The sequence below is a fragment of the Eulemur rufifrons genome, chromosome 7, assembly GCF_041146395.1.
Source record: "Eulemur rufifrons isolate Redbay chromosome 7, OSU_ERuf_1, whole genome shotgun sequence".
NCBI classification, from domain to species: Eukaryota; Metazoa; Chordata; class Mammalia; order Primates; family Lemuridae; genus Eulemur; species Eulemur rufifrons.
This window is the reverse complement of record NC_090989.1, coordinates 129,020,363-129,045,197: the sequence shown is the minus strand read 5'-3', so window position 1 is coordinate 129,045,197 and position 24,835 is coordinate 129,020,363. Positions and strand designations below refer to the sequence as shown.

At 35.7% G+C, this 24,835-nt stretch overlaps 1 protein-coding gene across 1 annotated transcript in view; it reads right to left on the bottom strand.

The window, feature by feature from the left end:
* Positions 1–55: 55 nt before the first annotated feature.
* The window catches only part of RAB5A (RAB5A, member RAS oncogene family), a 30,114-nt gene continuing 5,334 nt past the window's right edge, over positions 56–24,835 (bottom strand). The window contains exons 3-6 of the mRNA XM_069473288.1: positions 6,777–6,928; positions 6,375–6,497; positions 4,812–4,905; positions 56–1,548 (exon numbers count right to left, since the gene is read on the bottom strand). Of these exons, the coding sequence (XP_069329389.1) occupies positions 1,433–1,548; positions 4,812–4,905; positions 6,375–6,497; positions 6,777–6,928 (485 nt within the window). The 3' untranslated portion in view covers positions 56–1,432. The remainder of the gene's footprint in view (positions 1,549–4,811; positions 4,906–6,374; positions 6,498–6,776; positions 6,929–24,835) is intronic.

Sequence of the window (24,835 nt, the reverse complement as noted above, 5' to 3'; positions counted from 1 at the left end):
ACATAGTAAAGAAAATATAAAAGCAGTTATTAGGTTAGATGCCATTTATGTATGTTTACTGTTTTATGTCAAAAAAGAGGAAAAAAAAAAAACAATACTTGCTTTTTATACCACTTTATTCCAACCTGAGCACCTCAATATAAAACTAAACACTGGTGAACCGTTTTCCTTACTAATTCTGCATTATCATAAATGTACAAGTTCTCCTAGCAGTCCAACACTTAAATAGATTAAATCATCTCTGACACATGGTCGATTTCATATAATGAAAATACCTAAAATAATTAGTGCAATATACCGAACCAATCAAAATAAAATGAACTTTGGAAAACAAGGCTGCAAGATTGTTACTAACATATTGTAATACTTATGTTACAAATTACGGGTACATTGTTTATTATGGTTCTAACCATGTTAAGAACTGAATCCCCTTCCGTTCAAAGGGGGGAAAGAGAATTAGCTGTTTTAGTAACTGTACATTTTGTATACTTTTAAGCAACTCTTAAATATTACAGTAAAGTAATACATATATGGAGACTACAATGGAGTACCCTATTTACAGTACAGCTGAAGATCAAATTTAAAATAATCAAGTTTGAGTATACATAATTGTTAGTGCATTGACTATATTATGTCAAAAGGGAACAAAAGCCCCCTCCCTGCCCCCAAACAACAAAACCTATGTAATGGCCAGCAGTGATTAAATAGAAATCACAGACACCTGGTTTGTTTCATTTTTGTTGAAGAGCTCACATGTTTGAAGGGAACACTATCCATTAAGATGCATTTATCAGTTTTCATATTCCTAAAACAAGATGGGGTTACATGTGACTTTTTTACCCCATTTAAAAAACAACAGGACTGGCTATTATTTTAGGTGCCACTAATGTTCATTTCCACCCCCTCTCCCCCCCGGAGATGTGGGACTGTTTTCCTATCATTAAATTTATTAAAATGTGGAATGTACACTTTAAATATAAGATACCATGAGAAATTATGACTTGCCTCAATACTGTAGCTAAGCATAAATATCTTTAGAATCTCTTTCTAAAAAATGAATTTTTGAAAATCCCAAATTAATAAGTTGCAAATCTTTTTCATAGTTGACTACTGTACTAGTGGAGAAACTGGATAGTTAACCATTTGTCTATATTCCTAGTGATGAGGAATGATTCCTCCAACCTTCCAATGAAACAAGTGTACATATAGTTCTCATTTTCCCTTTCTATTGCTGAAACATTAGTCAGAGGGACACATGCATGTTATTAAAAATTAAGTTCAAAACACTTAAAATAATTCTGTATTAGAAACTCGACTCTATCGTTAAGTCTCTTCTTTTTGGAAGTCATACTGGGCTGGTTAAATGCTCCAATTCCACTGTTATTAACATTTAGGAAGCAGAAGAATATTCCAGCTAGTTCAAACTGGAGATTTAGTTACTACAACACTGACTCCTGGTTGGTTGTGTGGGTTCGGTAAGGTCTACTCCTCTTCCTCTGGCAGAATTTGCTCCTGGATTCTGTGGTTCATTCTTTGGCAACTTTTTAGCTGAGAGATAAATTATCAAAATAAACAGAATTAGAACATATTAAAATTACTTCCATCTGCTTATTTATAATCTTTCTTTCCAGTTAGGTTACCCCCAAAATATCACATGACCATGTATTCATTCTTTCAAAGGTTCACTGAGACTTGAACTTTTGTATCCCCCATAATAAGCTGAAATAAAAAACAAACAAACAACAACAACAACAACAACAACAAAAAACAAAGGTTCACTGAGAATCTATTAAATACCAAAACATTGGTTGCTGTCTTAAGGGAGTTTAATTTCTTTGAGAGTTGTGTTGACGAGGAGTAGATGGAGACCTCTTGTAGACAAACAAAACTTCAATTTGACTTGAGCTATACATAATTCTTTACACAGATTGACTTAGTAATACCAGAAAAGTTGTACTTTATTTGCCACAGGCACTTTTTGGAACAAGTCAGGACAAAAGTATCACCCCAACAAAACTTGTCCTCTACTGTGCAATCTAAATATCACCCAAAATTATGACAGATCACATCTCCTATTTCCTTCCTCGTTTGCACAGCCTTCAACCTTCAAACACTCACATTTTCTCCTTTCATGGACTGATAAAGAACCCTAATCTGATTCACCAGAAGATGTCTCTAATATAAATGGAATTGTTCCTGAAACACCTCTCTTCAAAAAACTGTTTCCCAATTTGAGTCAGATGAGTATGGCTTGTCAGATTCAAACAAAGCCCCTCAACCGGCAGTTATGTCTTTAGCCCAAAAGCTCTATAGACTAATGGTTGTTCTCTGGAGTATGCGTCCCACTGATTAAAATTTACCTGTTAGATGTACAGATGCTCCTCGACTTACAATGGGGCTACATCCCAATAAACCCATTCTAAGTTGAATGTGCATTTTGACTCTTGATATCTTTTCCATTTACAATGGGTTCGTCCAGACATAATCTCATGAAAGTTGAATAGCATACTGAATGCACATCACTTTCGTGCCATCATAATGTTGAAAACATAAGTCAAACCATCATAAATTGGAGATCAACTATAGTTTTTTTTAATACATACCTGAGATCTTTGATGTATCAAATACATTTTTTTTTTGAAGGGAGCAGTAGTAATAGTAAATATGTCTTAGAGTACTGACTGTAAGAGTGGCTGGACACACTGGTCTCTAACAACCTTGGGGATGGACTACTATGGTTAAGAGTTTAATTTTACCATACCCTTGACTCAGGTTACTCAGTTGACAGTGTTCTACTTTGAAATCTGAATGCCTAGTTGCAGCGTGCATCTTTTATCCTTTATTTTTTCTAGACATTCCACTCCACATCAGCATTAACCATCTTTAGAATCCTAGCTGCTAGGTTGGGCAATGAGTCTGGGAGCCAGGAACACTGAAGTTTGGAAAGAAAGCCTTCACTTGGGCCACTTCTCTAGGACTGGCTTTAGGGATGGTACAATAAATGGTAATACGATGGTAAATCTCCAGTCAGATGTATTTACAAGCAAAGCCCTGCAAGTGCTGAACACTGGTACCTGGGACACAAAATAGGCTAGCATTATAAACTGTATGATAATTAATAACAATTCAGGTTCTGAATTGAGTGACTATTTCTCCCTTTAGCATACTTCTCTAAGGGTTTCCTGTATTTAGATCTGCGTGAGATTAAGAGGCTGAAGGAATTAAACCAGAATGAGGAACTTTTTAGTTGCTGAATTGTTATGAGTGCCCCGTGTGATTTGATTTAAGTTACTAATCTTGTGAAGGAAATAGAAAGACCACAATTCTATTTATACTCCTTTCAAGAAAGGAAACATTCTGATTTCAGAAAAAAAAAACTAAAAACTAATATGTAGGTTACTTTCTGACTGGAAAAATGACCTTATTCACACATCTGAATAAAAGGTACAAATTAAAGCCCAAGTGGTGAAGCCTCAATACCATAAGAAATGTTTAAATTCCAGTTTGATTTGAGGAACATATTACCCCCTTGCTTCCTGTTATTAACTTTCCAGATGCAATTCTGGGTATAATCTGTACCATTTGTAAAAAGAGTATATTGTCACATAATCCTTCACAACTGTGTTATTATTTCCTCAGCAAACTAAAAGCCTGGGTTTTTCAAGAAAACATTTTACACAAGTAGACAAGTTTTTTTCACTTCAAATGAACCATTATTAAGTTCTGTCACCTAATTAAAAATAATAGAAGAGTACTTGCAGTTTTTACTGGGTTTTCTTTAGCCTATGATTCAGCTATTGGTTAATTTGTATAAGTTCAATTTAAGAGTATTTATTATTTGGGGTTAGGATTGTGGACATCCCCGTTAAGTATCAGTGCTGTATAATAAAAGATGTTATAGAATGAGAAGAGTGCTGGGCATGTGAAAACTGTAGCGGCAGTAAACTACAAGAACCACCAAAGTAGATCCTGTAGGTAGAACCTGTACCTTAAAACCACTGGAAGATGATCAGGGTCAAAGAAATACCTTCACTTTTGTTAAAGGAAAAAGGCCTACTACTACTCCAACTTCATTACCTATAATCAAAAACTGTGAAATAGCAATTACCATCAATTAAAAGTAACTTACAGCAAAGGTAAGAGCACTGTGTAAGATCAAATGACCATCTGAGGTAATATATGGCATGGATGTTGTTTTGCTTCCCCTCTTTCTCCCCATGCCTCAGTGCTCTGAAATCTCCCTTACAACGTTCACATTAAAAGGATTTGCCATTCTGTATACTTATGTATCATGTACTTCTCTCAGTTATAATTATTAGTGATCTGACTTAAAAAGAACTTGAAAAAACCAAAAACAGTGCTCTGTTCAGGGCAAAGGAAATAGGTATTGATTAGCAAGAAAGAAATCTTATGCCTGAATGTTGTATAAATATTAGTGATCTCCCTTTTAATAAAAAGTATAATTTAACAGAAAAATATACATTTATCCAAAATTTTCAGTGAAATCTTTGGAAAATCTTTCTACTTGAACTGTCAAGTCAAAGCCCAGGCTTAACTCACCAGGAATAAACTTACCTAAACAGATAGTATTACAACCTAATAGACAATAATCTTTCAAATTTAACAGTATTACCAGCAAAGTATTGCTTGGTACAAGGGACCTAGAAAAGTAGTATACAAAAAAAAAAAAAAAACAAAAAAAACAAATAAACAAACACAAACACATTTTCTATTAAAGAGACCATCAAACCAAATATGCTCCACACTTGTTTTTCCTATATTTATCACTTGAAAAAATATATTAATCTTACCTATTGCCATGAATATTTCATTCACATTCATTGATGTTTTGGCGGATGTCTCCATGAATAATAAACTGTTATCATCTGCATAGGATTGTGCTTCCTGTTCATAGAACAAAAAATGACATATATTCCTTAGACATATACTATACCTGCTTTAGTTTTGTTATAGAAAAATGAAGGCTTACTTATTGCTACTCCAACTTGATTGTACTACAAAGGTAAGGGCACAGTGTAAGATAATTTTATAATGGAATACTTTCTTTTTTGCCTTAACTTCTTACACTATCCACCCTAATTCATCTGCTTTTACATTAAATCTGCTTTCAAATAATGAGTTCCAGGAGGGGGAAATTATCCTATTTTAAATATAAAACTATCTTTGATCTCAATGGCAATTTTTACTTATGCTTATTATCTGCAATGAAGACTAAAGGAAACCAAATATCTAACACTGACTTCAACCACTAAATGACACCCTCATATTTAATTGTGAATAACTTCTATAGCACCATTACAATTTTGAATCTCATGAATCATTCCTTTGAAAATTACATTACTGCCCTACATTTTTGTCATGCCTTTACAGTTTACATATATTATTACCTTTGTTCCTCACAGCTGTTGCGAGGAGCAATCAATTATCTTTCCCATTTGACAAAGAAATAATTGAGGTTCCTTTGAACTGATATGTGACAGGGCCCCTTTTGACTATATTTGCTCTACCACTCTATGCGGGGGAGATAACTATCTTGGAAAAAGTAACAGATGATACTACACCTCACATAGTTTTTACAAGAATTAAATGAAACTACTTGTCCAGTGTGCTTAGCTTAATACCTAATGGTACAAGAAACACTAGTTTCCTTTCTCTCAGTGCATGTACTCCCTCCTGCATTCCTTCTATTGCCACCACCATAAAACAAAATTATTGCATCACTGATATTATTATATACATTATGGCCACAACCAAACTTCTCTGACAGAGAAGTCAAAGAGCAAGAGATCAGGTGCAGTATTAAAAGATTTCCTTTATTTTTACATGATCACACTTGCTCTTTTTTGCACCAGGGAAAATTCTGAATTAGTTATTGTAGATGACATACAGACACAAATTGGATTTTTCACATCTTTATTTTTGAATGCCCTTTTAAGAATAATCACGAGTGTGGGTGTATGTATACATGTGGGCATGCATTTGTGTTGATATATATTTGTAAATGAGTAGAAAAAGGTTAGGAAAGACACTAGTTGAAGTACATGTCAGGTGGAGGATTAGGGCAGGGGGCAATCATTTTTTGCTTTATATATTTTTGCACTGTGAACAATTACTTCTTTTGTAATTGTTTAGATCTTCAAACCTTTGAATCAATTTACACATTATAATAATAGAAAGATATTTAAAAATTCAAGTTTATTGGAGGAACCATTACATGTAATACTTGACATTTGTTTTAAAAATCTGCATTTTCTATTATTTGCATGGCTTTAAAATTATAACTAATTCAGTGTTGACACAATAAAAAGACTTACAAAATATGTGCCTTTAAGTGCAAGTTAAATTCAACATACCTGAAAATCTACAGCTCTTTTATTTGCTAGGTCAGCCTTGTTTCCTGATAAAGCTATTACAATGTTAGGACTTGCTTGCCTCTGAAGTTCTTTAACCCAATTTTTTGCTCTTGCAAAGGACTCCTGTTAAACAAAGAAATAGCTATTTGGCATACGCTCAAAAAATGGCTAAGAAGCATCTTTGTGATACAAGGCTTTAAAAGACTGTCCAATGTAGCTCTGTGGGAAAGAAATTCTTAGGACTATTGTATTACTTAAGACACTTTCATCTTATTTTTTTAAAATCAGATTTTCTAACTCACAAAAGCTTCAGTAGAAAGGTGAAGATTGGCTACCAAAAATATTTTTTTTAATTTTTTATCTAATCAAAATTCTGAATAACAAAAATGCATTTGTACTTACCTCATTTGTGATATCATATACAACTATGGCTGCTTGTGCTCCTCTGTAGTACATTGGTGCTAGGCTATGGTATCGTTCTTGACCAGCTGTATCCCATATTTCAAATTTTACTGTAGTGTCATCAAGACACACAGTTTGGGTTAGAAAAGCAGCTGAAAGAAGAAAATGCCTGGAATAAGTTTGTCATTTTCCTTCAAATGTTTTCATAATATAGAAAACACCTGGTTATATACATTTATCAAAATACCACACTGTACCCCATCAATATGTACAATAATTATGCATTAATTAAAAACAGTAACACCAAAAAAAAAAAAGAAAAAAAAAAACAACCGGAAACCTGATACATTGCATACCCACAGTTATTAATGGCTTTAAATACTTGAAAAATCTGTGTTTCAAAGCTATATAAGATCTTTGTAGAAAAATCACAGATTATACTTGTAACTACCATTTACACCGTCAACACCATGTCCTGTTTAATTCTCCTTGTTTTTATTGCCACACTATGGTGATTTAGTCCTAGACCATTACTACCAAATTGACATTTGTTATATTATCTTTTAAAACATTATGATACTTTATTTGGTAATCATTCTTACCTTAACCTAGATTTGTTGAATGGATTCATTATTCATTTTCTACCCCTTTCATTCCTTGCCATAAGCATTATTTGTATCTGTACTTTTTCATCTGTGCTTTTCTCTGATTCTAATTTTAACATTAAGAAAGTACCATTATAAAATGATACCTTATTGTTAAAATTAAAAAAGCCCACACACAGTCACTTTTAGCAGTATGCTGGCTGACGGTCACTACACCTTGCGATTCCTCTCCTCTAATTAACTTTGGTACTTAGAAACCTGGTGCTGCTCTATCACAAATTTATCTACTGTAAACTGGCACGCTCTTCCCTTCTACTTTCACTTGAAGGTGTGATATTCAAACCCATTTTCCAAGTTGATACGAACTCAAATTACAAAATTTTCTAAAACTGTCACATCATGCAAAAGAATTATGGTCTATTTCTCTGAATTGTAGCAGTTTATCCAGTGATGTCGATCTTTCATGAGAGATTTGCCAATTAATATCAAATGTGCTAAATAAGCCAAGTCTAATCAGATATATCTTTTATATTAGATAAAATTTATTTTTCATGGTATTTTAGGTTAACTGATTAGTGACTTTAGTACCAGCAACTAAATTCTTCCGAGTCTTGCTAATATTATAACTGGACATATCTTTATTTTGGTCTAGATTCCAATTAACAATTCTGTGAATTCTCACAAGTAGACAGCCATACTTTACATATATTCTAATTCGGTTCAAATTTCTTTAGCAAAAACAATTAGCAGAACTATCCATTTTCTAAAATCCTGTATTTGTGGTAAAGGATATTTCAGAAAGCACTGTCACTTTTTCACTGTTGTGAAAAGTTCTCCTACAGCATCAAAAAAATTTTAAACACCTAAAATTAATCCCTTAAGGAAATTTATTCCTCTATGAATAAAAAGGAAAATGGGTAACAAAAATAAGCCTTTTCTCAAATATAGTTTGATGCAAACTTACAAAAAAAATGGAATTAAAGTTTGCATACACTTTTGTTTTCTCTTTTAAACATACTATGATCACAAAGTACAATAATATAAAAACATTTATACTTCCATAAATCAACTCTGGGTAAAGAGAAATAAATATAGTCACCTCTCAGTATCCATGGGGAACTGGTTCCAGGACGTTCTGCCATACCAAAATCCGAGGATGCTCAAGCACCGCATTTAAAATGACGAACTATTCGCACATCACCTATGCATATCCACCCCTCATACTTTAAATCATCTTTAAATTACTTACAATCCCTAATACAATGCCTACACATCACTTCATGTGGAGTCAGCATAGTACTTGGCACGAGACAAATTCAAGTCTTTCTTTTTGGAACCATGTGGATTTTTCTTTCCAGAATATTTTTGACCCACAGTTGGTTGCACCCACAGATGTGGAACCCCTGGATATGGAGGGCTGACTGTATTAGTGATGCTGCCTTAACGGAAACATGACTTGATTTTCAAACCAGTTAAAGATGTCACAAAAAGCCACCAATCTTTCTTATGAATATACGTACAAAAATGCCAAATAAAATACAGGCAAAGAAATTCCCACAAATACATTAAAAGAACAATAGCCTATGACCAAGTAGATTCTTTCAGAAATATACTATTACAGTAATAGCCTAATGAAATCATTTCTATTTAAAGTACAAAAGAGCATTTGAGTAAATATTCATTCCTAGTAAGCACATAGGATTCTTCCTTAAAATTTAGCAAGCGTCCCATCTTTACACCTGAAATCAGCATTATGCTTAACAGCATAGCTCTTAGGCATTCTCTCTAAATCTAAGAACAAGAGTATTTAACAGTTTCATATATCCTCATTATAATAAATTATTGGAAATTGACATTATTTGAAGGAGGCTAGACTGTCATGAAAACTCAAAGGCATGAGCTAAAATAAAACAAGTAATAATGAGTTCTTTAATTTGGCTGGAACAGACCTATGTCAACAGCCTTACACTATACCGGCAACGACCAGGTAAAAATATGCTGGAAAGGGAATGAATCCCAATCACATTAACAAAGACCATAAACAATTCATTCCTCAACTCTGCTTAGAAATCCTCCTTCATGCTACTCTAGTTAGTATCTCCTACATCTGTACTCCTAGAGTTCCCCGTGTAATAATATGTTTCACACTTTTTATAACCACTGGTTTATATGTATTTTGCTGCTTCTTGACTGGAAGTTCCTTGAGAAATGACTACAGGTTGAGTACCCCTTATCCAAAATGCTTGGAACCAGAAGTGTTTTGAATTTCAGGTTTTGGAATGTTTCCATATACATAATGAGATATGGGGAAGGGACCCAAGCATAGACATGAAATTCATTCATGTTTCAAATAAACCTTACAAACATAGCCTGAGCTAATTTTATATGATATTTTAAAATAATTTTGTACATGAAACAAAGTTTGTGTACACTGAATCATCAGAAAGCAAGGATGTCAGGTGTGGAATTTTCCACTTGTGGCGTCATGTTGGTACTCAAAAAGTTTTGGATTTTGGAGCACTTCAGATTTCAGATTAGGAATGCTCAGCCTGTATTAACTCTTCTCTATACCTAGCATATAATATAAATCCCAGTTCACACAGATGTTCAAAAACATTTACCAAAAGAATGCAGTCCATAAAAGCTAAGTAGAAACATTTAGGGGCTATTTTAGATAACATCCGAATAGAAAGAGAAAGTTCCCAAATGTGAAAAAATAGACCAAAAGGCCTCTACTCAAGTTGTAACTAACACGGTCTCAAAAATACCATATCAAGATATTTCTAACTTGGTAACACTGCATTATTATTCATCTCATACAATAAAGCATAATTTGAGGGAGGAGAAAAAGACCAATATTAGAGGCCTGGGGAAATCAGTTTTATAATATATCAAAAACAATGAAAAGTGTTACAGTGCCTCAAGGACAGAAATATTATTAGAGGGCCGGGCCAAGTGGCTCACACCTATAATCCCAGCACTTTGGGAGGTGGAAGGGCCGCTTGAGGCCAGAAATTTGAGACAAGCAAAAAGTTAAAAACAAACAAACAAACAAACAAAAACTTAGCCAGGCATGGTGGTGTGCACCTATATTTCCAGCTACTTGAGAGGCTGAGGCACGAGGACTGCTTAAGCCCAGGAGTTCAAGGTTGCAGTGAGCTATGATTGCGCCACTGCACCCCAGCCTGGGTAACAGAGCAAGACCCTATTTAAACTAAAAAAAAGAAAATAAAAGAAATATTACCAGAATAGGAAAGACCGTAATTATAATAAACTCTTGATATACACAATATACCCCAAGACTTTCATGGCTTCCCAAAGTTCTCAAGTTTTTACTATTAACTTCCTCCATAAAATTTGGTGCAGTATAAACTGACATTTAAGTGACATCTTCAAATCCTCAGTCCTCCTAAAAATAAATTACTAATCATTTATAAAATTATATAAATTCTGCCACTGAAAATATAAACTACTACATCAATACTGTAGCAACATTAACCAACCACAAACTTACCTGAATCTGCAAAACCACTTTAATTTATCCAAAACGTCTATTTTCTGGCTAAGAACCATCACTTTCTTAGACCTCTTCATTTTCTCTTCACTTCCATCACCAGCACTAGCAGTTGGTTTTCTTTTCGGGCCCACATTTCACAAAGAAACAGCTTTTACCACTTCGAGAGTTACTGCGTACGCGACGACAAGTAGAGAAAAACAAAGCTGCGTTGAGATGCGGGTGCTGGCCTGTCTGATAGGCTCTCTTTGAGCTACATGAACAGCTCCTGTTTGCACGCCTGGCAGCAAGCAACATTTCAGCCTCAGCAAAACTAAAAATTACTTTATCATAGACCTTGGGGTCAGTTGAGAATACCTGAAACTTTAAATGTTAAATCTGCAAATGCTAAAGCCCTACAACATGTAATACCCTAACAAATAATAATGAGAAGACACTGCAGTACAATGGGCAAGGTAAAGAATATCCAAACTGATGGCATTAAACCAAAGATTAACAATTAAAAACAAAGTTAATCCCTCCTACAACTAAAATGATTCTACATAAATTAAACAGGAGGAGGAAAAAATAGAAAAACTGAAGAACCAATACCACTCCCCCAAATTTTTATTAAATTTGATAGGAAAGAATTACTATACTAGAACTGACAAAAAATCCTATGGAAGACTATAGGTTTGATATGATCACACCAAAATTTGAGACTTCAGGTTTGCAAAACATGTGTCATACATATACAACACAGGGGCAAACAGAAAAATTTCTACAGTGAATGCTAGAGGATTAACATTTTTGATATGTGGAAAGCTCATAAATCTTAAAAACATTAGAAGCTTCAAGGATAAATGTGTAAAGACAATTCACAAAAGGAATAAAATAGAAAAGTGGTCAACATTACTAGTAATCAACAAAATCATCTACCTTCCAAAAATAATTATCTCCTAAATTAGTAAAATGAAAAAAATAAAAAGAGGACAAGGCAAAAACACAAGCACTGCCAGTGATACCATACAACTCTTCTGTAAAGAATTTTGGCAACAGGAAGGAAAAGCATGAAAATGCTGATACTTAGATGGGAGAGGGGAGGAAGGGATGGGTATATACACATGTAATGGGTGCGGTACGCACCGTCTGGGGGATGGACACGCTGGGGGCTCTGACTCGGGTGGGGCAAGGGCAATATATGTGACCTGGACATTTCTATCACCGTAATATGCCGAAATAAAAAAAAAAATTAAAAAAAAAAAAGAAAATGCTGATACTTAACCCAATAATCTCACAAAAATCTCTAAAAGATGGTGTAGGGGCAGGAGAGTAGGGAGAACAAGAATTTAAAAATATTTAACAGGCAGGGTACGGTGGCTCACGTCTGTAATCCTAGCACTCTGGGAGGCCAAGGTGGGAGGATGGCTCGAGGTCAGGAGTTCGAGACCAGCCTGAGCAAGAGCGAGACCCCACCTCTACTAAAAATAGAAAGAAATGATTTGGACAGCTAAAGAATATATATATAGAAAAAATTAGCCAGGCATGGTGGTGCATGCCTGTAGTCCCAGCTACTTGGGAGGCTGAGGCAGGAGGATCGCTTGAGCCCAGGAGTTTGAGGTTGCTCTGAGCTAGGCAGACGCCATGGCACTCTCGCTAGGGTGACAGAGTGAGACTCTGTCAAAAAAAAAAAAAAAAATTAACTATTAAAAACAATCTAAGTGTATAAATGAAAAATACTAGTAGTTACTTACGTATTAAGTAGGAATTAAATTAAAACTGTCTATAAAATGACCTATGACCAAAAGTAAAATATATATAAAAATTCCTGGTAAGAATAAAGTACATGTATGCAAAAAACATGAATAGAAAAGCATAGACAACAAGAAACTAAAACCGAATGGAAAGAAGGGAAGGGCCTTGTTCAAGATCTCAGAAGTAAACTAGGGGCTTGTGATCATAGAATTCAAGTTAGAGATTGTGTGGAAGTGATGTGTAGGGGAAGCAAAGGCTTTAGAGCCCAGGAATTCAATGAATGAGTTCAGTGGATCTGAATGGCAGGAACTGGTCAAACAGCATCAAGAACCAGGTACCAAAGTTAACAGCAAAAATCGAAATTGGTTTGTTGTGAAAATGAGTACTAACAGCAGGCATCTAACCTAACAGATTTTCTCAGATGACCACTAACTTCAGATGATAAAATTGTACATACAAAAGAATATATGGATGGTCTAGAACCAACAACAGGTGAAATAAAAACCGAGACCATTTTTATTTCCCATAAAACTGTATGTGCGCACAGGGAAAGCACTCAGTGGATAATGGCAGGAGAGATGATCATGTATGTAGTCAAGGAATAGTTACATTTCAATTAATGTATGGAGGAAGAGAAGAAATGCGATAAAAATAGAGTAGGGCAGAGAGTAAAGCATACACATTGTGCCTAAACACAAATAGCAAAAATTCCGAAATCCTGGCAACAAGGTAAAAAAATTGCTATACAGATAATGTATAAGAAAGCAATCTTCCCAAATGTAAATGCATCTTAAAAGGTGATCTATAGACACTAATTTATCTAGGATTCATTCTTAAAACTCAATGAGCATCTGGTAAGGGATTGGTATCTACAATATAAGGAACTCTTGCAACTCAGCAACAACAAAACCTGATTAGAAAATGTACAAACGATTGAATAGACATTTCTTCAAAGAATATATACAAATGGCCAAGAAGCACATGAAAAGATGCATAGTATCACTAATCATTAGGGAAATGCAAATCAAAACCATGAGTTATTACTTTACTGCCATTAGAATAGCTATTATCAAAACAAGAGAAAATAAGTGTTGGTGAGTATGTGGAGAAACTGAACTGCCATGCAGCTGCTGTGGAAAACTGTATGGAAATTCCTCAAAAACATTAAAGAGAATTACCACATGATCCTGTAATCCCATTTCTGGGTATATGCCCAAAAGAAGCAAAAGCAGGGCAACGAACAATATTTGTACACCAATGTTTACAGGAGCATTATTCACAATAGCTAAAAGATAGAAGCAACCCAAGTATCCAATGATGGAGGGAGGAAGAGATGAACAAAATGTAGCATATACATACAATGGAATATTATACAGCCTTAAAAAGGAAATTCTGACACATGCTACAATATGGATGCACTTTGAAGACACTATGCTAAATGAAATAAGTTAGTCACAAAAGTACAAACACTGTATGATTCTACTTACATGAGATACCCAGAGTAGTCAAATTCAGACAAAGAAAATAGAATAATGGTTACCAGGGGCAGCAGGGGTGAGTTGGTGTAGTTATTGTTTAATGGATAGAGTTTCACTTATAGAAGATTAGAAAGCTCTGGATGGACAATAAAGTCAAAGTACTTAATACCACTGAACTATACACTTACAATGATAAATTTTGTGTTATTTTACCATAATTAAAAAAAATCAACGAGCAACATCTAAAGGTCATAGTTGCCAAATGCCAATTTGAAAAATATACACAGGGAAGAGTCTGCATGAAGAAAAATGAGGTAAAGAATAAAAATTAACTAGTATCGCTACAACATTGTCGAGGAGAAAGGATACTATTAAAAGTCTAATTCATATAAATTTTTCAGAAATAATCCAAGAGCAAGGGAAGACAATGCTTTTTACCATCACAGCTTGACAGCTACTCTTAAGGGACATCCAAATCTAAGTGACTTCACTAACCAGAACATAAGCTAATCACATGTGATCAGCTAGGTATTTCTGATAGCACAGTGGCATTTTGTTTCAAAATTAGTCTTAGGAGTTTGGTTAGTACTAAGTTAGTGCCCCAAACCTGATCACTCTGGAATGAACTGATAAAACCAGTATTTGAACCTAACAGCCTGTGGTTACTTCACCAAAGGGCATAATCTTAATAAAGTCTCTGCTTAGTAGATTGGATTTATACAATAGGAATGTATCAGAACTTAACTAGGAAGCAGAATGAAGGCACCTATTACAAAGAGGAAAGGTAAAGAAATGAGAGAAAGAGAAGAGGTTGTTATAAGTTACTAACTAGTATTAGACAAAGGCTCCCAAATCCCAACAGAGAAAAAGCTAATGAATTTAGCTTTAGGGCAGAGGTCTTCAACCTTTGTGGCACCAGGGACTGGTTTCAGGGAAGAGAATTTTTCCACGGACGGGAGGGTGGGGGATGGTTTTGGGATGATTCAAGAGCATTACATTTATTGTGCATTTTATTTCTATTATTACATTTTAATATATAAAGAAATAATTATACAACTCACCATAATGCAGGAGGCGGAACTCAGGTGGTGATGCAAGCAATGGGGAGCGGCTGTAAATACAGATGAAGCTTCACTCCCTCATCGCTGCTCACCTCCTATTGTGCACGTGTGGCCCGGTTCCCAACAGGTACGGACCACTACTGGTCAGCGGCCTGGGGGTTGGGAACCACAGCTTTAAGGGATATATATAAAAATTGTCTATGAAAAACACTATCTACAGACAACAGATACTTTACTAAACAGTTCAACAGTACTCATCAAAACCCTAAAATGTGCAAGGACAGAGCCCACGCTATTTGCAAAGGAGGACTCCTTCTCCCTTCTTCTTGGTAATACATCTTTCTCCTAGTTCAAGAACCTAGCACATAATGCTTCCCAGCCCTGAAGTGCATCTTCTAGACCTTTAAAACATTACTGGCCTTCAAAGTGATTCTTTCCTGCTTAGAAATGACCCTATTTATTATGTGAGTTTAAAATTTCTAATATATGAGACGTTTACAACATAGGAAAAGAGTTTAGAGGAGGAAGATATAAGGAAAACTTTAAAACCCAGATTAACATTTACAAAAAACCTATAAACCCAGAACCTAATTATTAATATTTATGCCAAGCAACTCCCAAAGAAATCTGGAGTATCACTTAGGGAGAAAAAATTGATGCAGACTGGAATCCTTTTGATCTCATAATCACTAGATAAAATTCCTTTTGGTTTAGTACCCACCTCTGGAAATCGATCTTACATAAATCCGGGGGAGAAAAAAATTCCAAGAGGATATCCCCTATGAGATGATTACCTAAAATGTCAAACAAAACTGCAAACATTAAATGCCCAATGATAAGGGAATGGCTAAAAAATAATAAAAAGGCCAAGCGAGGTGGCTCACACCTGTAATCCTAGCACTTTGGGAGGACAAGGCGGGAGGACTGCTTGAGGCCAGGAGTTCAGACCAGCCTGAACAAGAGTGAGAACCTGTCTCTACTAAAAATAGAAAAAATTAGCCGAGCAACTAAACATAGAAACAAAAAATTAGCTGGGCATGGTGGCGAGCACCTATAGTCCCAGCTATTTGGGAGGCTGAGGCAGGAGGATCACTTGAGCCCAGGAGTTTGAGGTTGCTGTGAGCTATGATGATGCCACTGCACTCGAGCCAGGGCAACAGAGCAAGATCCTGTCTCAAAATAAATAAATAAACAAAATAAATAAAAATAATAAAAAGGTGAGAGTACCAGATATTAAAACAAGTATGAATGTAATACAGATATAATGAGAATTATCATTAACAAGTAAAATGGGACACAACTGTATGACTATTATAAAGGAATCTATATAAAGATATGAAGTTACATACAGCTAACAAAAAAACTAAACACAGTTGGCTCTAAAATTATGAAAACATTTCTGACCTCAATTATTGGTAAAAAATGCAATTTCACCTACAGGGATAGCAAAGATCTAAAAAGTATAACACTTAGAGTTGGTAAAGTAAGGTAATAGGCATTTTGTGCATTGCTAGTTGAACAGTAATTTGGAAAATTTATCAGAATACAATCTCTGACACAACAATCCACTTCGGGGTATTTATACTGCAAACATACTTGGAATATGTGAGAAATGGCAATATCCTATGCCCTGTTATTCACTGTAGCGCTGTAATAGTCAAAGATACAAAACAATGTACACATTTAAAACTAGAGGACTGATTAAATATATATTAATAGGATCCACGCAAGGGAATATCGTTACAACCAAGAATAATGAGGAAGCTCTTTTGATACGGATGGATCTTGTGGCAGATTGTGTTTTCCAAGGGGGCTGCAACATGATTTCCCATACCACATTCTTCTTACAATGTGATATTGACACTCTTCCCTTGAACCTGTACAAGCCTGTGACTAGAACAGAACTGACACTATCTATGTGACTTTTGGGGCTATGTCATAAAAGGCCACCCAGCTTCCATCCGGTACTTTTGGGACACTCATTCTTGAACCCAGCCAGCATGCTGTGAGGAAAAACCCAGGCCAGGTGTCAAGGCCCAATGTTGATGTTCTAGCTGACAGCCCCAGCTGAGGTCCCAACAAAAAGCCAGCACCAACCACCAGGTATGTTAAGATGATTCCAGCCCAGGCACTAACTGCAAAAGCACAAGAGATTAGAGTGACAACTACGTACTAAGCCCACTCACCAGAACCATGAGACAATCAAATGATTTTAAGTCCCAAAGTTTTGAAGTCATTTGTTTCTTGGCAATAGATAACTAGGATAGTATAAAAGTAAAAAATACAAAGTATTTTACAGTCGATCTGGTATGTTTCAAATTTTGTAAAAAGGAAGACAGAAGAATATATAGGTTTGAGTGTAACAGCAACTTTGCAAGGATATACAACAAAGTGACAAATTCTTTGGAGAAAAGAACTGAGTAGACTAGAAGATGAGAGGGAGACTTTTCACAATAAACCTTTTTTAAATCTCTGGAATTTTGATTCACATGAACAAATTAATGAAATTAAAAGGTGTGATGCATGAGGATGGCAAAAAAATGAAAACAGTGGTACCAATTCAGTAATATGGACAATTTAAATTTTTATCTAATATTCTTTTAATTTTTTTCCAAAATAGTTTCACAGTATTTTCATTGTGATATATGAGGGCCCATATTTGTCAAATACTATATATTATAAAACAGAATGCTTGTCATGTGTACCCTAAGATTTTTTAAAGACTCAGCCCATAGAAACTAACTCTGAATCAGATTTTCTAGTTTTATAATTTCTTGCAAGAAAACATACACTCGATTCCAGAACATAAATGGCACTTTAGAAAGATCTATCATTAATGCCAGCTACCACCAAGTTGCAAAACCTCACGCAAACTCCTTAAGCTTTACTGTCTGTTTCATCATCTATAAAATTAGTACTTCCACATATAGCCTTGATAAGGTATAGCTGAGACTTGTGAAAATGCTATTTAAGTTCTAAGAATATCTCACATAACATGTAACCATTTTAAGTATCCTATCTTAAAATTACTGTATTTCCTAGAATTCACATTTTTCTAGAACTTACAAATTACTTATGAATGCAACAGGAGAAAGAATTCATGTTACACCGCAAACAGAACTGATAGTAAATAAGTGGAACATATTCTACTGGCTCTAGTTTTATGCAAAGATACAGAACAATTTTTTTCCTTTTTTGGAATATGAAGGGGGGAGGGTTGTGAGGAGGGTTCTTCAGTTTCCTTCTTTTTTTTGGTGGTGATTGTTGAGACAGAGTCTCACTCTGTTGCTCTAAGTGGTGTCACTGCAGCTTACTGCAACCTCCAACTCCTAGACTCAAGCGATCCTTCTACCTCAGAGCAGCTCTGACTACAGGTGTGCGCCACAACGCCTGGCTCATTTTTTTCTCGTTGGTAGAGATGGGGTTTCACTCTTGCTCAGGATGGTCTTGAACTCCTGAGCTCAAGCAATCTTCCCACCTTAGCCTCCAGAGGGCTAGGATTATAGGCGTGAGCCACCTCACCCAGCCCAGAACAATTTTTTTAACTGAGAAAAGCCAAAGGTATCTGATAATTATGCAGTGACTGGAGTCACATATCAGATTATCTTCTTCTTTGAAGTCCAAAGAGTATGTGCTATCATCCTCAACTGTGGAAAATGAGGCCAGGAAATCTTCAGTGACTGGTTCCTCATCCTGCTTTTCTACCCTTTCCTCACCTATATTACCTTGAAAAGAGGATGAATGCTGTTCAGAGATCCTTCAAATATTGTTTTGCAACATTTGTAAAGCACTAAGTATTATTTCTTATTTTCAAAGTCCAATATGTGACTTCAATAACACTAACTTTCATCTTGAGGAATTTAGTAATTAGGTAACTAGAGTTTACATTTTTAACAAGGTGGTCAACAATTTAAAACAACAAAAAATGAAAACCTCTGGAATTACTCCTGCTGTTTTTCTTGCTCTTACATATCCCCATTCTCCTCCACAAAGAGGCTTACTGAAAACGCTCTCAATATAACACCAAATGGTGATATCCTATCATAATTTAACTCAATGTGCTTCATAAGCAGGATTATGTACATGTGACATCAGATTATTAAGGCATAAGACATAAAAAAGGTAAAGGAACAGTTCCTCAGAATTTCCATGTTTTTGTCAAGTAGAAATCTTATTTACTCCATATTAAAAGCAAATTAAAAAAAAAAAAAACTTCCCACCCCATACAGAGAACCAGAAAGCTAGTAAATATGGACGAAATGCATCCAGGATAGATCGCACAAAGTCCACGCACCAAAGCTTATGCAAATTTACAGATTTCTTCAGAGTGTAACTGTGAATACACTTTCTTTTTTATGTATATCCTCTTTTGGGGAGATATATATATATATATATATATATATCTCTCTCTCCAATAAATGACAAGATGGTAAGTTGCAGATTTAGGCTTAATTTAAAAAGTGGTATGTCATACCAGTTTTACAAACCTTTACTTTAAATACTTTAGATTATGTTGTAGAGTTTACTTAATCTGTCTCTCACACTAAACCAAGAGGTCATCTTTGATTTCTAGTACTTCATACAGTGTTAACAGCTCAGCAAATTTGTTGAGCAAAACAATTTTAGACAATATTATTTCCCACATACATAATAGAATAAAAGCAGCAAATTAGTGATTCAATATAGGCAATTCACTAAGTTAGAGCTCTCTGGCAAAATCATTCTACCAAACAACTCTGAACACTTCAACAGCACCAGAGAGCACTGACAAATTAAGCAAGGCAGGGCAAAAACTGATGCCCATAACTACTTCAAATCTTGAAATAAATTTTAAAAGGAAAAAATGGTTAAATCGAGGAGGAGAGTACACACTTTACAACAACATCTGCTCTACAAGGATCCTGACCTAGTTCAATACTCACATTTTGTAAATGTGAAATCGGGGTTCACGTAAGTGCTTATAAAAGGGTAAGGATTAGAACCAAGCATAATGACTTTCAACTCACAGGAATGTTTAAGTAGCCACATATGATAACTTTTTAAACTAAGACAGCCAGGCATGGTGGCACGTGTCTGTGGTCCCAGCTACTTGGGAGGCTGAGGCAGGAAGATCGCTTGAGGCCAGGAGTTTGAGGTTGCTGGGAGCTAAGCTAATGCATGGCACCCTACCCAGGGTAAAAAAGTGAGACTCTATCTCAAAAAAACAAAAAACAAAACCTCACAAACCAAAAAACAAAACAAACAAAAGAAACACAGAAAAGAAAAGGAAAGAAAGAAAGAAAGAAAAAGTAAGACATTGGAGGATAACTGATATTAAGACTACTGAAAGGTCATTTTTTTAAGGTTGTAAGTGGTAAAAACTGATACAAAATATCAAATCTTTACCAATCTTTTTTTTTTTTTTTTTTTTTCTGGAGACAGAGTCTCGCTCTGTTGCCCAGGCTAGAGTGCTGTGGCGTAAGCCTAGCTCACAGCAACCTCAAACTCCTGGGCTCAAGCGATCCTCCTGCCTCAGCCTCCCGGGTAGCTGGGACTACAGGCACGCGCCACCATGCCTGGCTAATTTTTTCTATTTTTAGTTGTTTGGCTAATTTCTATTTTTAGTAGAGACAGGGTCTCACTCTTGCTCAGGCTGGTCTCGAACTCCTGACCTCGAGCAATCCTCCCGCCTCGGCCTCCCAGAGTGCTAGGATTATAGGCGTGAACCACTGCACCCGGCCTTCTACCAATTTCTGAATCACATAACCTGTCAAACTCTGAATATGTACTTTCTAGGTGGAAAATAGTATCAAGTATTTTTTCACTTGAAACCAAATTATTTTCTACAAATTTTAACTATCAATGTATCAGAAAATACAACAAATAGTTCAAAAACCATTTTTCTCATGAACCAAAAAGCATATATGCTGGTGGTTTGGTCTCTGGGTCTTTTGTACTTTCTCTAAAATACTTTTAACAATGTGCAGATACAAAAGGATAAAGGCACATTAAATAAATGAACAGATTACAATTACACAAAGAAGTTGTTCTGAAGGCTAAGTGAAGGGCAATAGTAAAAAGCCTTCTACTAGGAACACATGAGTTATTCAGGCGAATATATTCTAGTTTGCTTTTATTTAGGAAGCAATGTTATTTCTCCCCACCCCAGCTTAAGGCATTATCAACAAATATGTATGCATTTGATATACAATGTGTTTTGAGTATATCAAGCTAATTAGTTACCCATTGCCTCACAAACATATTTTTTTCTTATGTTGTCTTGGGTAGGGTGCAGTGAGATCATCACAGCTCACTGCAACCTCAAACTCCTGGGCTCAAGTGCTCCTCCTGCCTCGGCCTCCCAGAGTGGATAACAGGTGTGAGCCACTGAGCCTGGCCTCAAATTTTCTAAGTCCCAAATTAAATGCTATGCACCAGGTATAATAGTCACCATTCCAAAATAATGCTGTCATGACAATACAACACAAATAGGGAGTGATAAAGATGACTCGGCAAAAAGTAATGGTGGTGGCTGTTGTTGTAATAGGTAAGATTGAGTAAACATTTTCCTCTGTGCCAGGCATTGTGGCAAGGACCTTACAGGCATTATTTAATTTAGTCCTCACCAAAAACCTTTCAAGTTAGGTACTGTTACTTCCATTTCAAATAAGAGTAAAATAAATTTGAGTGTCACTTGCCTAAGATCAAGCAGCTGGTGTGTGATGGAGCTAGAATTTAAAATCAATGTGGATACAAGCTGGGTAAGATGGCTCATGCCTGTAATCCTAGCACTCTGGGAGGCCGAGGTGGGAGGATCACTTGAGCTCAGGAGTTGGAGAACAGCTAGAGCAAGAGCAAGATACCATCTCTACTAAAAATAGAAAAGTTAGCCAGGCACAGTGGCAAATGCCTGTAGTCCCAGCTACTCGGAAGGCTGAGGCAGCAGGATCACCTGAGCCCAGGAGTTTGAGGTTTCAGTGAGCTATGATGATGCCCTTGCACTCTTAACAAGGCCAACACAGTGAAACTCTGTCTCAAAAAAAAAAAAAAAAAATCAATCTGGATACACAATCTGCTCTTTTAACAATAAGGCTTTGTTCTTGAGGAAGACCTGACCATAAATTGTTAAGGTAAAATACTCTGCTAATAATAACTTTGGAATAAGCCTTGTTTTTCTTAATTATAACAATAATTTTTTTCCTTGTTACATGTTTTAAAAGAAAAACAATTGGTTAGTTGCACCAACTAATTAAATGGATGTTAACTGTAGAAGTTGAAGCAGTACTCACCTTAACGGTTAATAATTGCTGATAATACCTTAAAAAGAAGGCACCTAATTTTTTAAATTAATTTTGAGTATTATCAGTCCTTGATTATTTGTGGCAATAAGGGAGAGCAGCATTGGTATAGATGACTGAAAACTAATGATACTCCCTAAGTAGAGAAAAAGCAAAGTATTTTTGATGGGACAAAAAATGGGGCCATTGCTCTCTTAGAGATGCCTAGTAGAAGACTAACAGATTAGTAGTAGGAAAGGGTTCTCATATAAAGAGATACAGATAATACGTGATGTGAGCAGTACACACTACTTGTAATCAAACTAGAGTACCTGCATGAAAAATATTTTTTAAAAACCAGTTAAAAAAAAAAAGAAAAGCAATTATTCCATTTGTGGGAGAACCAACTTTAGTATAAACAAAATTGACCACTCAGGACACACAAAACAGTGGTTCTCAAACTTTAGCATGCATCAGACCCATCTGCAGGACTTATTAAAACCTAAATTGTTGGCCTCACCCCATATATTCGTTCAAATGAGAATCTGCATGTTAACAAATTCCCAGGATGCAGATTCTTCTGGAACAGGGAACAATCTTTGAGAACCGATGCTCTAAAATAAAGCTCAAAAATCACAGCACCAGCAAGAGTAATGTTGTTTATATTCTCATGTACAGTTCCATCACCTAAACTTTACAGTCTGTAAGACATTTCTTTTTTGATTAGCGCAGACAAAATTAAAACTGCAGTATAAGCATCTCTCTGAAAAGGAAAAAAGGTCTGACTACATGCTATTTCACTGTATATTCTAATCTATACTTAGGATTCATTCATTTATAAATATCACATAAATGTCTTCTTAAAAACAAATATTGTTTTTTGACAAGAGAAACTCACGATAAATCTTTGAAGTTTTTTCAGGTATTCAAGGTGTTAAGTGAAAGATGGCCAGCCCTATCATCCAACAAGTATTTACTGAAGAGCTGCTGAGCCTGGAATAGCAAGTGAAGAAGACGACCCTCTGAGCCCAATGCTCCTTGCTAACCTCTGGGCTAATTTTAGACAAACAATAAGAACATAAATGTCACGCAAACTTTAAGCCCCTATGAAACAAGCTAGAACTCTCCAAATTGCTAAAGCTGTTACATCTAACCTCATCAAGAGTGCTATGGAGTCATGAGATATGAGGTATGGTGAGGCAACAAGGAGTCTTAAGTTATTTTTAGAAAGAACCACACAAACTATAGAAGTCGTCTTGATATTCCTGACGAATACAGAATCCACAAATTCAAGAGTGTGACATATGATTTCCACCTTAGAACACAATCAAATAGGTATGAAAATTTTAAGTAAGCTTTTCAGAATGGTAACTCATGTTACTAGATATAAACAGTCAAGTAAATAAACCACTGAAATGCAAAAGATTTGGTCAGGTTCATTAGTCAGATAACTTCTACCAAACATGAGCCAAAACAAAAATACATATTACCTACACATTATGGACCTTTGAGGTTGATCATTAAATAAATAGCTCAAACCTTGAAATCCTTAAATGCTTAAGTCTACCATAGTTCTTCCTCAAACTCCTGGGCTCAAGTGATTCTCCTGTTTCAGTCTCCCGAGTAGCTGGGCCTATAGGTATGGGCCATCATACCTGGCTAATTTTTCTAGTTTTTGTAGCGACTGGGTCTCGCTCTTGCTCAGGCTGGTGTTGAATTCCTGGCCTCAAGTGATCCTCCCATCTCGTCCTCCCAAAGTGCTAGGATTACAGGCATAAGCTCTGAGCCCGGCTTATTATAATTCTTAAGGGTGAAGGGCTCTTATTAAAGAGCATAAAAGAACAGTGTAATCATAATGGTACTGTATATTTATATGTATATTTATGATCTGAGATATGTATATTTATGATCACTGATAGGAGATTAAATTTTTCTTTTAAACATTCTTCTTGAGATGTCATAAAAAAAAAACTTAGAAGTGGATTATCCAAAATAAAATAAAAATTCTAGTCTTAGGCTCTTGCAAAGCTTCCCAGGAATTAAGCTGGGTTTTTCTGTTTGTTTAACTGAGACAGGATCTTCTCTGTTGCCCACGCTGGAGTGTACTGGCACTAACATAGTACACTGTAGCCTTGAACCTCCCAGCCTCAACTGATTCTTTCCAGTAGCTGGAACTACAGGTGTGTGCCACCAGGCCTGGCTAATTTTTAAATTATTTTTTGTAGAGAGGGGGTCTTGCTATGTTGCCCAGGCTGATCTTGAATTCCTGTCCTCAAGCAATTCTCCCACCTCCCAAAGTGCTAGGATTACAGGCATGAGCCACCACATCCGGCCACCAGGAATTAGGTTCTCTACTTCGGTATTTGTTTTATTATTTTAATATGTACTGCAAAGGAGAGGGAGGGTAATAG